Raw genomic sequence first — 13,913 nt, 5'->3', positions numbered from 1 at the left:
AAAGGGGAATCCCCATGGCCAAATTGCTCCGCCTCAGGATGGACGCATAGAGCATCGAACAAATCCCACTGACTATAATGGAGTCTGTTCGGTTTCCGCTCAGCTGCCTGGCTTTTTCTTCTGGTATTTGAGACAGATCTGCAGCAGAACTGGAAAACACCCTAACTGGAAAACACCCTAACTTCACTCAGGAAGCTGAGATATGTGGAGCTTTTTGGCAGTGTCATGTCACCCTGTACAGCTGGGTGTCACCAGTGAAAAGAAAACTTTGGTGACCAATACTAATAATTAGTTCTCTATTGTGAGAGATCTGCAAATAACTCCACATATCCCAGCGTACTGTGCCCATTTGAATGTGGCAAAATGAAGGTAGGAGTTGGATAAGGGGTTTATTGTAGTTACACCTAAATTTCGTTAGCATATGATAAAATTTATCAAGGTTGGAGAATGAAGTGGAATGCAATGACACCAATGTACTTTTTTGTGTTCTGTTTTCTTTATGCGAAGATATAAAAGAAATATTCTCTTGCATGGGCTGACAATTGATCTCTTGCAGCAAGCATCGATTGACAAAGCATGGTTATCATTCACTGCCATTCACACATAGCAGCATAGCAGATAAGCCACAATCAATTGTTAATAAGATCGTTACATGAGGAGTAGGTATCAGCAGTGGTGGCAGTTCTTCAATGGATGTAGCTCATTGGATAGCATTGTTGTCTTGCAGTTGTTAACTTTGGTTAGATTTGAACCTAGGACTCAAAGTGCAGTGCTAACCACTTAAGCACCATGCTCCTTCTTTTGAGAAGAATAAGGAGGAGGATGGGGGGTGGGGGCTTGGTGTTTTGCACTGTTGCCTTGCAATGCTGGAGTCCTAGGTTCAAATCTGCCCCAAAACAACATCTGCATAGTGTTTTCAAATTCCATGCAGGTGTTATCCTTGATCAGATTTGAACCTAGAACCCCAGCACTGCAAGTCAACAGTGCTAACCACTGAGCCACATCCATTGAAGAAACACCATCATTTCAGGGCTTTTAGACAGTGTTCAAGACTAGATTTCTCAGTTTGGTTCAATCTAATCTGGACTGAACCAAACTTTTGATAAAATTTGTTGAATCAGCCAAACTAAGCCTTTGAAAAGTTCGCTCATCTCTAATGGAGAAATATGCAGCTGACCAAAGAGCATTTTTATGTTCGCTGAAAAGATATGATCAGCTGATGAACGAGGATTAGTTCATTTGGCAGCTGATCATTTGCAGTGTTAGATGGTCCGACAATCTGGAAAATAAATATTTAGTCGAACGTTTATACCCAAGTGGGGGACCCCACTCTAAAAGCCCCTTAAGTTATAATTCACATATCAAGTCCGATCACCAATACCTCCACTAATATGTATGTTCAGGCAAATTTGCATCTCTATGGAGGCAAGTGGGCTAAATTGTTGCCAAGACATTTTTGGTCTTACCCGAAGTAAAAAAATAATTGAATCCAAAATCTTAGATTCATACCTCACACCCTCAAGTTATCATTTGCTCACATAGCCTTAAACTATCTACAGTAATCCACTTAATGTAAAATACTGCATTAAAGGGAATCTGTCTAAACCACGGAATAGGTATGTACAGTGCCTCTTTGTATGTTTGTTCTGACATGCTGTGGTATTTCACAACAAACATACTTTGAAGTTCTACTCAGAACTGCACTCCGAGTCATGGCGGCCTTTCTCCACCCCAATCATCAAGAGGGACAGCTCCTCTCCCTGATTGTCTATAGGAAGAGAACTGTCACTCTAGATGATCGGGGCACGGATAGGCAATACGGCCCATCCACATGAATCGGACAACTGTTCCAAGCCAAAATTCAATGTATTTTTAATTTGAAATGCCACAGTTTTCAGAATAAAGCATGCACAAGCACAGCATGGTAGTATGGGCAGCATGAATCTGGTGACTGTTTCCCTTTAAATACTAATACTGCCCACTGCAAAATGTCTCTAGAAATTCGACCAGAATCATTTTTTCCGAGAGTTAGTAAGATTATTAATTCAGTAGCCTTAGGCAAATCTGCAACTATATCTTGCCTCCATTCCTTAGGTTGCTTAAAGGGGTTTTCCAAGTTATACAATTGTATTGGGAGTTATATAATTGAAATGTAAACAGGCTTTCCATGGGTTAAACAACAAATCATCTGGTACTCATTTCTTCCCCCTCCCTGCTGTATCCAGCGCCACTGCTCCCGGTCTTCTCTGTAGCAGCATATTTACAGTCTGACTGCAGCCAGTAAACAAACACCGGAGGACTGAGCAGCAGCGTGGGTGATGCAAAGACATGGGAGAAGTGAAAATAAGCCAATTTATTGTTTTAACCCGTGGAAAGCCTGTTCATATTGCAATTGTATAATTTAGACAGCCCCTTTCATTGGGTTATGAGATTTCAGCTCCGAAGTATTGACAATTGTGAATGCAATTTGGGCAGCCTATAATACAGGCTGTAATATTTTTTATAAGACTACTCAAGCTTTTATTTCAATTAATTATATATGTAATTGTAAAATTGTTTTTAGACATTGACATACAGCTGCAATCAAGATTATTCAACCCCCCCCCCCATTGCAAATTAGGTTTGTTTGCCAAGTTGACAAACTTTCAGCTGTTTTCAAAACATATTTCTAACATGCTGTCAAGCGTCACAAGCGTCAAAAGACCCTAGCCAGTCTAGGTATTTGATGTGTTTCATCTCCAGCACACCTGATGCAACTAATGAAACCCTTGAGAAAAATTGTAAAAAAAATACAATAATCAAACAAAAACAAGTTAAGTAGCTCAATACAAATGACATAATAAGCGGTTTCTCAAAATGTAATACAAAATATCACTTTTAATGATAACTGCAGTCTCAGAGTCGTTCAACTCCCTGAACAGAATCCCTCATAACAGCACACATTTGCAAATCAGGTATTGTCTCAAGCACACCTGATGTAAATAATCATTAGTTGTATCAGGTGTGTTTGAGATAAAAGACGTCAAATATCTGGACTGGCTAGGACTTTGTTGATTGTAATGTTCGATTGCGTATTAGAAATATGCTTTGCAAACAGCTGGAAATTTGTTAATTTACAAATAAACATTTTGCAATAGTGGGTGAATAATTTTAATTGTAACTGTATGTTTTAAACCTAAGAGGTTTGTCTCCTGCTTTAGTGTAGCATTCCAAAGTAAATTTACAGCATAAGTTCCTAGTTTTCTAAATTGAGCCCATAGAATGACAATATTAAAGACATGTGGGAGCAGACACAATACTGTCACTCATCATCTATCTATAGACACAACGTGATGCCATCCCAGTGTGCTAATATAAGGCAAGGCACATGACAGGCACTGTGTTTTATCACTTGTCACTCAGAGACCGAGAAGCAGGATGCAATTCTGCACAAACAAAAACATGTCCCACAAGACATTTGGCATGTGCTAGATATATGCTATATGCTACGGAAGAGTATCACAACACGGTTCCTGCATGAAATTAGAAGTACTTACCAGTCCTGTACTGCATTGAATGATTCTTCATTTGTTATGTCATACATTAAGATAAAACCCATTGCACCTCGATAATAGGCTGTGGTAATGGTGCGGTATCTTTCCTGTCCAGCCGTGTCCTGAAATAGAACAGGAGGTGCAATATTAACATTTTTCCTTTTCATTAAACAACTAAAAAAAGTTTGCAATGTTTTGAAGTAAAGTCTCTATTGCCATGTGAATCTTATTCTGGTACTTGTTGCTCAGTGCTTATAGAGCACAAGGGGTTTCAGTCTGCCAAAGCTCATGTTTATACTTGACATCGAGCCCAGGAAGTTAGCATGGAGAGCAGAGCTTTTGCCTATATGGGTGTTAACACCATAACTTGCTTCTGGTTGCATCAATGACATTAGAGGCAATGCAGCCCTTGGGTCCCTTTCCTGGCCCCCCTAACAAACAGACACTTTTACTAGGTGAAGCCCTGGTCACTTCAGTGTTATAGTAATATTACATGATGGCCATTCAGATGAATGGCCATCTATGTAATGCAAGGATGGCTCAGGGTCCGTCAGAATGACTAGCTCTCTGTTATCGCTCATAGAGAAGAGTCCCAAGCAGAAGACCCCACTCTAAGTTGTCCAATTGCTCAAAGAGAACTGATGAACAGGGGTTATCTTTAAGGAGGATATATACTTAAAAATGGAACGATGGCCATATATGAGTAAATCAGACGTTCGAGCAGAAGCCAAAGTTTGGTAATTATGTTCTACGTACTTAGGGTCAGTTCCCCCTGTTGCTTTTGTGGTATTCCGAAAAAAACTGTTAACAAAATGCATCTTATAGTTTCCTATAGGGTCAGTTTTATGTTTGGGATTTTTAGTTATGAACCCAATAGAGAAATGCTGCATGCAGTGTTCCTCTTGTCCAGCTATGGATACCACTTAGGTGTGCACTTTTTTTCATTAGTTGCATTCAACTCTTGAGAAATGGAAGTGGCTGGACACAACTGTTATACTGTTTTTTAGTGCATCCTTTCATATATTGACTCTCTTGCTGTGTTTGTAAAATCAACAAGATTGCAGCCTTATTGTTTGTCATTTTTGAATTGGCTTTTTGTCAGCCATGTTGGCATATAGCTAAATTTAACATTTTACTCAAGGAGTTATCAAAATGCACAGAAGAGACAGTAAATTATTTACTGCCCTTAAAAACAAATGTTAAAGGGGTCGTCCAGCTGTAAATTATTGATGGCCTGTCCTCAGGATTCGTTATCTATGGTAGATTAGTGAGGTTCTGTCACCAGGGCCCCTAACGATCAACTGTTCCTCAGGCTCGTGTGCCTGTGCAATGAGCTGCTTTCTGCAGGAAGTAGACAGCTCTGTTCTCACTGCAGTGGCCAGGCTTGGTATTGCACGCCAAAGTTCTATTGAAATGAATGGCAACTTTGCCCCAAATAAGAAGTTTGGCCATTGCAGTGAAACCAGACCTCAATGCACAAACGTATCAGGCCACAGAAGAGCTGATAGGTGGAGATCCTGTGTGATGGAATTCTGCCGATCTACTATTGATATCTTATCCTGGGGATAGGCCATCAATAGTTTACAATTGTATAACCCCGTTAATTTAAACTATAGTGACTGCAGTTAAACCAGAAACTCCTCAATGTTACAGTCACAGAGATTCAAAAAGATGAGGTGTGTATTGTGCAAGATCTGGACATAGCCTGATTTCTGTGTTTTTCCATGTATGCATACCTTTTTGAACAAATTATGTACATAGGTCCTTATGAATATACATACAGTATGTAGCTTAGCGGAGTATGCCATTTAGCACAAATCACTGCAAAATCTTATCGGTGATTTAGACGGCTTTACAGCAAACTAAATGGACCAGGTTTAAATGGAAATTGCAGCACTTATACTCTTAAAAATATCTGAAGGGCTGTCACAGTGCAGAGGGATCAGCCCTATTCTCATTTGCACAAGGAAAGACTAGAAGCAATGGAATGAAACTGAAAGGGAGGAGACACAGACTAGATATTAGAAAAAACTTTGACAGTGAGGGTAATCAATGAGTGGAACAGGTTACCACAGGAGGTGGTGAGTTCTCCTTCAATGGAAGTGTTCAAACAAAGGCTGGACAGACATCTGTCTGGGATGATTTAGTGATCCTGCACTGAGCAGGGGGTTGGACCCAATGACCCTGGAGGTCCCTTCCAACTCTACCATTCTAAAAACACTACATTGCAAAAAAAATGTAAACCATAGTGCGCGCAACAAAAAAGTGGACACGTTTCGGACTATAATAGTTCTTATTTATAGCAGAACATTTTATACCTTATATAGATCATCCGCCTCAATGCAACAAACCACCTTGATGCATGTAAATTTTGAGATTTAAATCCCCTCCCCTTATCGAACGACTCACTTATTCAATCTCTGTTACTTGAAAATAAGCCAAATTACGCTGATGACACTCGTAGTTTGCATGCGTGAAGTATTTTGGATTTTTCAGGACACCTGAAAACCTAAGGAACTTAATTTTAATAATGATCTATTTCATTCATATTGAAAAATTATCCATTATAACCTCTATACTTATAATGGGTTTCATTTATTGTGGGATGGAAATGATTAATTGCATTTTTTGTGGTGCACACTAGATTTCTAATTTTTTTTTACAATAAACTGTTTTTAAGAATAGGAGTGCTGGGATTTCTATTTGAACTTGGTTTGCACAGATAGCTCTAACCAGCCACTCAGGTCTCTCCCTTATACCATCACACATGGGGTTTGGAATCCAGGCTATGAACTGTTGTTGTTTTCCAGTTAGGTGACTTTACACAGGACAGCTATTGTTTGAATAGTTGCTCGAAATAGTTGCTGGATTCACTGAGAAAACCCACAAAATCAACAAAGGACTTTATAGCTTTCGCTCAAGAATCCTGATGAATCAATTGCAGAGCTGTTGCAATTGAGAAAACGCGTTGATTTTTTGATGATTTTTTGAGTATTTCAGGAGCTTATCTTTCTAAAGTTTGGTTAAGTAGGTATCAGCAATATGGTACCTGCAGTACTTTTGTACTAAATGTCGCAAGAACCACAGAGCCCCTTTCATCTGTGGTCTATGAATGAACAGTAACTACTGTACGCAGACAGACTAATCTTTTACTCAACGGAGTGTTATAGATCCTAGTGACAACAGGATACGTAAACTCCGTTGTCCCGTTCTTTTATAATTAATGACCACAAGCTTTAACATTATACTCCAAGGCTAACGATTCAATCTGGAGTCTCTTGGGTATCAAGGGTACAATTTCTCCTCCTAGCTATTATAGCAACTGAGTGGAGTATCGATAAACCCTTGTGGAACTAAAGTATTACAGGTGTTCCGTTTAATGTGACTCTCTCTAGTCCACTTGGAAGGGACTTAATTCTCACGAGAAGGTTCCTCATTTATTTCCCTGTCACTTTATGAAAATCCAGCATGTAACCCAGGAGAAGTGGCAGCGGAGTGTCATGCAGGCAGTGATTGTGCTTTGTTGGAGGTAGTGTGGTACTTAGCAAAGGTATGCATTGCTAATGAGGGTTTTTCAGAAGTAAAAGTTGTTGGGGGGGGGGGGGCACTCTTGCCGGTATTGTGGCTTAATAGTGGGACCTGGGAACTTGAGATGCAGCCCAACATGTAGCCCCTCGCCTGCCCTATCCGTTGCTGTGTCGTTCCCATCACTTTCTTGAATTGCCCCGATTTTCACAAATGGAAACCTTAGCGAGCATCGGCGATATACAAAAGTGCTCGAGTCGCCCATTGACTTCAATGGGGTTCGTTACTCGAAACGAACCCTCGAGCATCGTGATAATTTCGTCCCGAGTAACGAGCACCCGAGCATTTTGGTGCTCGCCTATCTCTAGAAGAGACCCATGTAAGGGCAATAACCAATCAGCTACAGATTTGTACTTCATGACCTGCTAACCATGCATACCGTCTATAAAACCACATGCAACTTGATTAGAATAAAGAAGTTTCATTTAGCTGAACAGAAGGTTTCAGAGTAATAAGGCCTCAGGCCTTAGACCTACTAATTAGGAAGGGGGCAGATATTCATCACTAGGTATATTAATACCAATCTATAACAAGTTGAAATGAAGCGACTATTAAATAATGCCCAAATTCTTGCTCGTCACCCCGCTAGTGGTCGTGTTTACACAGAACAACTGTCTCTTACATTTGTTCTATTGGATGACTATTCACATGATAGTTGTCCCGTGTAAAGTCACCTTAAGGCAGTTGTCCAGTTGTAAACTATTGATGGCCTATCCTCAGAATCGGTCATCAATAGCAGATTCGTTGAAGTCCGCCATGAGAGATCCCAGACGATCAGCTGTTTTTGGGCTGGTGCACTGAGTTGATTTCTGCAGGAAGCACACAGCGCTTTTCTTAGTGCAGTGGCCAGGCTACAAATTTCCTTTTCATTTCAACACTTGCATTACCAAGCCTGGCCACTACAGTGGCAATGGAGCTCTTTGCTTCTTGCAGAAATCCACTTAGTACACAGGCTCATTGGCCCTGAAAACATATCATCAACAGGGATCCCCGGTGATGGACCCCTACCCACCTAGCTACTATTGATGACCTTTCCTGAGGATAGGCGATCAATAGTTTGCAGCTGGACAACCCCTTTAAGAATGCAGGTATACTCTATGATATTAAATTGTAAGACTGTGTAAGAAATTAGCAATGAAGCACCAAAAACACAAATGACATATTCAGCACTGCTACATGTTTTTCCCACATCTGCACACACAGTATAACCCAGTATTAAGACAATTTATCCCTCATTCCACATTAGATGACAATAACATACAGAAATGAATATGATCAATGCATTCAGCTGAAGCTGCTCTTGAATTGCTGGAGCTTGTGAGCATCTGCGTCTTTTGAATCCCACCTGTCAATCAAGCCATTCGGCTTCTGCAGATTAAAGACATTGATGTGACATTTAGATAGTACTGTGCATGAGAACATGAACAAACACAAAGCTCAGGGGTGACTGAGCCTTACATTGAGCTGTCTTCCAGTTTATTCACACCCATTCTGCACCGCTAACTACAATACAGTTCGCTCACACGTTTTAGGTCACACCACATGGGACATCAACTATTTCCAACGGTTTACGACAATGTGCTGATGCCTTGGAATATTCTACTGAATAAAATGTTACACCGGTGCCCTGGTTATGTGTGAATAAGGAAAATGATGTCTTTGAAATCGCAGGAGGCGAAAGGTGAGGCCGTAATTCGAGAAATATTATATATGTGAAATTGTCTGAACCCTTCACAACCAATGTTTCTTTTTTGTCTTGATGCATTCGATCTTGCAGTCAAATTCTCTTCAATCCCTCCTCTTCTTGCTCATATATATTTGGTAGTAATATATGTTAGTGATGAGCAGGGTATAGGTGGGAGAGTGTATGACTGCAGGATCAGACTACACAATGATTGTTTGTAGTCTGTAACCATGGAGACACAATGCTCTGTATAGGAGTTGTAGACATAAAATGGTAGAAAATGATTAATATTATATGCAAAGTTGCACCATGTTTCATTTTAATTGCATTGGAATAGTAAAAAATGTTTGCAAAGGTAGAATTCCCCTTTAAATTGATGTATAATTAGCGGATGAAATTACACCCAGTATTATGTATTCTGACTGATATATGTAGCAACTTCATGTTGCTTGGTACTTCCTTTGGGATGGTCAGTAGCAGAGATACTGAGATTGGTACAGGCCGCTGGGCATTTTACATCCCAAATACCTTTATTTTACATGAATGAGTTTAATTTGAGTAGCAGTTATCATTTATTGAACTCTTAAAGTCTGCAAAAGCTAATAAAGTCTTGGGGTGCATTAAAAGAGGTATAGGGGTGAGGGCCGAGAACATTATCATCCCACTATATAAGGCACTTGTCAGGCCTCACATGGAATACTGTGTACAGTTCTGGTCACCGCTGCTCAGGAAAGATGTTACAGTACTGGAGGGGGTTCAAATAAGCGGAACTAAACTAATACATGGAATGAAGGGACTGGCATACCCAGAGAGGCTATCCAAATTGGGATTATTTACTCTAAAAAAGGCGGCTAAGGGGTGATCAAATAACTATGTATAAATACATGAGGGGACAATACAAGGATCTCTCCCAGGATCTGTTTATACCCAGGACCAAGATGGTAACAAGAGGGCATCTGCTACGTCTAGAGGAAAGCAGGTTTCATCACAAACACAGAAAAGGGTTCTTTACTGTAAGAGCAGTTTGACTATGGAACTCTCTGCCTGAGGATGTGGTGATGGCAGAATTCATAGAGGAGTTTAAAAGGGGACTTGATGTCTTTCTGGAGAGGAAGGATATTACAGGTTATAAATCTTAGGTTAATTATTAATCCGGGTACACAGCAGGTAGGAACTATTTGGGGTTGATCCAGAGATTAGTCTGATTGCCATTAGGGAGTCGGGAAGGAATTATTCCCCCAAAAGGGCTAATTGGCTTCTGCTCTTGGGGTTTTTTGCCTTCTTCTGGATCAACAACACAGGAGGATAACAGGCTGGACTAGATGGACATTGTCTTCATTCGGCCTTACATACTATGTTACTATGTTAAACTTTGAGTGTTGTAACTGAGTAAAGGGCTCTGGGACCCCCTTAACCATAGGTGCTTTTGCACTGTCCTAATGCCGATTGTTGAGTTTACCTTTGGATTTGTGCAGAGGCTCACACCTGATTGACACTAAAGTGTTTGCTGATAAGATCATCCATCAACAGTTCTTGTTGATGTCAACAAGACAAACAAAATGAACAAATGTCACCTGTTACAAATCTGGTCTTCTCAGCACATGACGTGGATGTGACTGCAAGGAGGTGGTCTACTTTCAAACCCTCAGCCCTGCAACTGCTGCAAGATGGAGCATAGCTCACACCCAAACACAATCATGCATGCCCTAAAACTGAAGGCTGAAACCACTGACCATTTTACTGTAAAGCAGGTCAGAATGCCTAAGCTCAACTAATGTACTGGGGTGTTTGCACTCACTACAATTCAGCAGTCAGTTAGCACCTCTTATCAGGGACTAATCGGATTTTATAGAGTGACAAGGACTGAACCTATTAACCCTTTCCAATCCACTGTCTGACATCTAAAGACATTCTGATTGAAGGCTGTACAGCTCCGATGTCGGAAGACATCCAGCAGGGTATTTTTACTGTAGATTACTGGCCGCTCTATTGTCAGGGGCCTCTTCAGCATGTCCCATACCACAGTACTGGCTCTAGCCAGCAGATGGCGCCATTGTATAACGTCAGAAAGAGAAAAACCCCTAGAAGACCCTGAATCCAAAACTGGATTGCAAAGGGTTAAAGTTTAAAGCATTAATACAAAAAGGTGCAATTCTTATAAAAAGTTACAAAATGATAATATAAAAAAATGGCATACTGTACATACAAAACAATTATCAATAATAAATGGAAATAAAAAAAGAATGCCAGCCAGATCTTCACTGATTAGATCGATTCAAATAAAGACATGAGAAGACATGCTGGGTTCATCTTGGACAGTTCCTGTAAAATTATATTCAATTTCCTGCAGTCTGACAGGATTCCTTGTCTTGAACCACACATTTAACATGTTCTTACCACACCCCCATAATCCTCCTGCGAACCATGTGAAAGGGGCAAGCTGACTACCTGCAGGATTACACACTTTTGCAGTCATAATACTTATTTTGGCATATTTCTCCATAGACAGCTCCCGGGGAGAAACTATGACGATTATGCTTCAATACATGAATTTAGCAATCTACCAATACTAAACAAGGATGTTATAGCTTAATAGATTGAGCAGATATTGGGGGTTCCCAGTGCCACCTAATTCTGTCATTTGGACCAGAGAAAGCAGCTAGATTCCCCAGGCACAAGCATATAATTCTGAGCAACCCAGAAAATTAATTATGATGGGGAAATCTTAAATTATATTTCTTTTGTATTGTAAATACCTCGATGTAGAGCTATTGAGATTGTCTCCAGGCTATTGTCTAGGTGCATCACAATTGAAGAACCTGAGACCATTGATACCAAACTGGCCTACTGTCTACCTATAAATGATAAAACTGATTTTAAACAACGGCCACATTGCCTCAGGGCAACCGGCTAGCGTAGGATTTGCACATCTCAGTACATGGTTGGAATATAAAGGCCCATTTACACACAAAGATGGTTGCTTAAAATTCGTTCAAAAGATAGGGAGAATAACAGTTTTAGCGATCGTTTTGCATAAGCTGCTAATGGGTACTAATGCCCATTAGTAGCTTATTACCTTCATTTGCATGTAAATGAGCCTTTGGGGGCTGTATGCAGAGAACAGCAGGTGGTCTGTTCTCTGCATACAGCTCTCTGGCCAAACAATGGATTTTATGCTCACCTAAAAATCATCCTTTGTTCGAAAAGTAAACAATGGTAGCATTTACAGGCAACAATTATCGCTTAAAGGCATAGTTTGAGAGACTTTTGAGCGATAATCGTTGAGTGTAAATGGGCCTTAAGACAGGCAGAATTGTAACATTTTCATTGCACATATAATATTGTTGTTGTATGCACTCATAGCATCATACAATTTAACTTTTTCAGCTTTTGTATAGAGGGTGGGGAGGAAGCTAAAGAGTGGCTATAGCAGAGCAATGAGTGTTAATTTTTATCACTAAGAAGCATTTGAAATTTGGCACATTTCTGTATTATGCACATCCCTTGTGCTCCAGGAGAGGATGCAAACTAAAGATTGGATTTTTACAGCTACCATAGAGGTAAAGACTTTGGAGGCTTTTTAAAAACTTAATTGCATGCATTTTTGCCTGAAAAGTTTTGTGCCAAGTCACTTCTGCAGCTTCTATATATCGCTGTATACCACAAGCTGCAGAACACCGTTTACTAAGCTTATCTGACTGATAAGTCTCCAACATCTCTCTCCCAAGTGGATTTATGACCAAATCTAAGTTTGTCATGTGTGCATGAATGCCCACTAAGGCCAGTGACTGGCTGCTCGATCACGTGAACAATGGATGGGACTGAATCGGTGGAGATGGAAGCCATGGTTCTGGTGCACTGGGACATTTAAGAGGTGAATACTGTCTTTTCTCTGCTCTCTGGCAAATTTTACAAAATCTTGGAAAAGCCCTTTAAGCAACACAGTTAAAAACTGAAGTAGGTGATAATGACTGATCATAACGCTAATGAGGCAGAACTAAAAGCAGCCAGCAATGCTAGCTGAGAGAAGGGTAGAGAGAGGTGAGGGGAAGAGCTAGAGCTCTCAGGGTAATTGGCCTGGAAGCTGCAGGTGAAGGTTATTTTGGTTGATTGTGTGATTGTATATACTGAGGTGATGACGAGGGGCTTTCAGAATTATGATATTCACACTAGTCTTACAAGCCTGCTGTGCACTTTCTATATATAGGGATATCTGACACTTCTGTTAGGAATGGCAGCAGAGCAATCACTTCCAATTAACTGGTTCCTTTACATAAGTGCAGCTATATCTCACATCACTTTTTCATATACAAATTCTGCCGTTCTGCTCATAATTGGGTATAGGTGATATTGCCTTACTATCCCTATTTGTACTATAGCTGCTTGAGGGCCGCAATGTAATTTGCTAAAACTAAACTAGGAACAGTCATAATGAATGCAAATAAATCTTAAAGGGGTTGCACCATTATTTGAAGTAATCCCCTATGCACAGGATAGAGAATAACATGATTGATGGGGGTCTCACTACTGATCTCAAGAACGGGGGTCTGATTGTCTTCCTTACTGTAGGGTTACTGCATCCCCTGCAATCAGGAAGAGATTGAATAAAGTGCTGGTTGAGCAAGCACATCAGCGTTCCTTTCACCTTTCATGGGACTGCCAAGATACTCAACCGTCACCTGTTTGCATATTTCCATCAACCCCATTGAAATGAATGTAGTGCTGACCGTGCATGTGCGCTCCATTCAGAGTGACATCACTGCAGGAGGAGAAGCGAACCCCGCAGTGACAGGACATCAGGAAACAGGGGTTCCATTCTTGAGATCAGCAGAAATCTCAGTGGTGAAAACCCCACCGATCTGCAAGTTACTTGAAATTCTGGTACAACTTCCTTTAAGTTTTCTTTTTCTTAGCACGGTTGAAGAGTTATTACATTTTCATGTAAATAGGCTATCCATATGTAAAAATAAACTAGCATATACTCATCTCTCCCAATTCCCTGTCTGCAACCCTCTTCAGCAGCATGATCTTGAGAGATTTGTGACATTATCTCATAAGACCATGCTGCTGGAGCCACTGTCACAACACTGCCCCTGCGGATTGGTCAGTTG

The 13,913-nt window shown here is 40.5% G+C and overlaps 1 protein-coding gene across 2 annotated transcripts in view; it reads right to left on the bottom strand.

Moving 5' to 3' along the window:
• The window catches only part of RAB3C (RAB3C, member RAS oncogene family), a 161,706-nt gene that overhangs the window by 20,320 nt on the left and 127,473 nt on the right, over positions 1-13,913 (bottom strand). For both annotated transcript variants that reach the window (XM_066602772.1, XM_066602770.1), the window contains exon 3: positions 3,537-3,655. In XM_066602772.1, the coding sequence (XP_066458869.1) occupies positions 3,537-3,655 (119 nt within the window). The remainder of the gene's footprint in view (positions 1-3,536; positions 3,656-13,913) is intronic.

Source organism: Eleutherodactylus coqui, chromosome 5 (genome assembly GCF_035609145.1).
Source record: "Eleutherodactylus coqui strain aEleCoq1 chromosome 5, aEleCoq1.hap1, whole genome shotgun sequence".
Lineage (NCBI taxonomy): Eukaryota > Metazoa > Chordata > Amphibia > Anura > Eleutherodactylidae > Eleutherodactylus > Eleutherodactylus coqui.
This window is presented reverse-complemented; position numbering and strand designations above follow the sequence as displayed.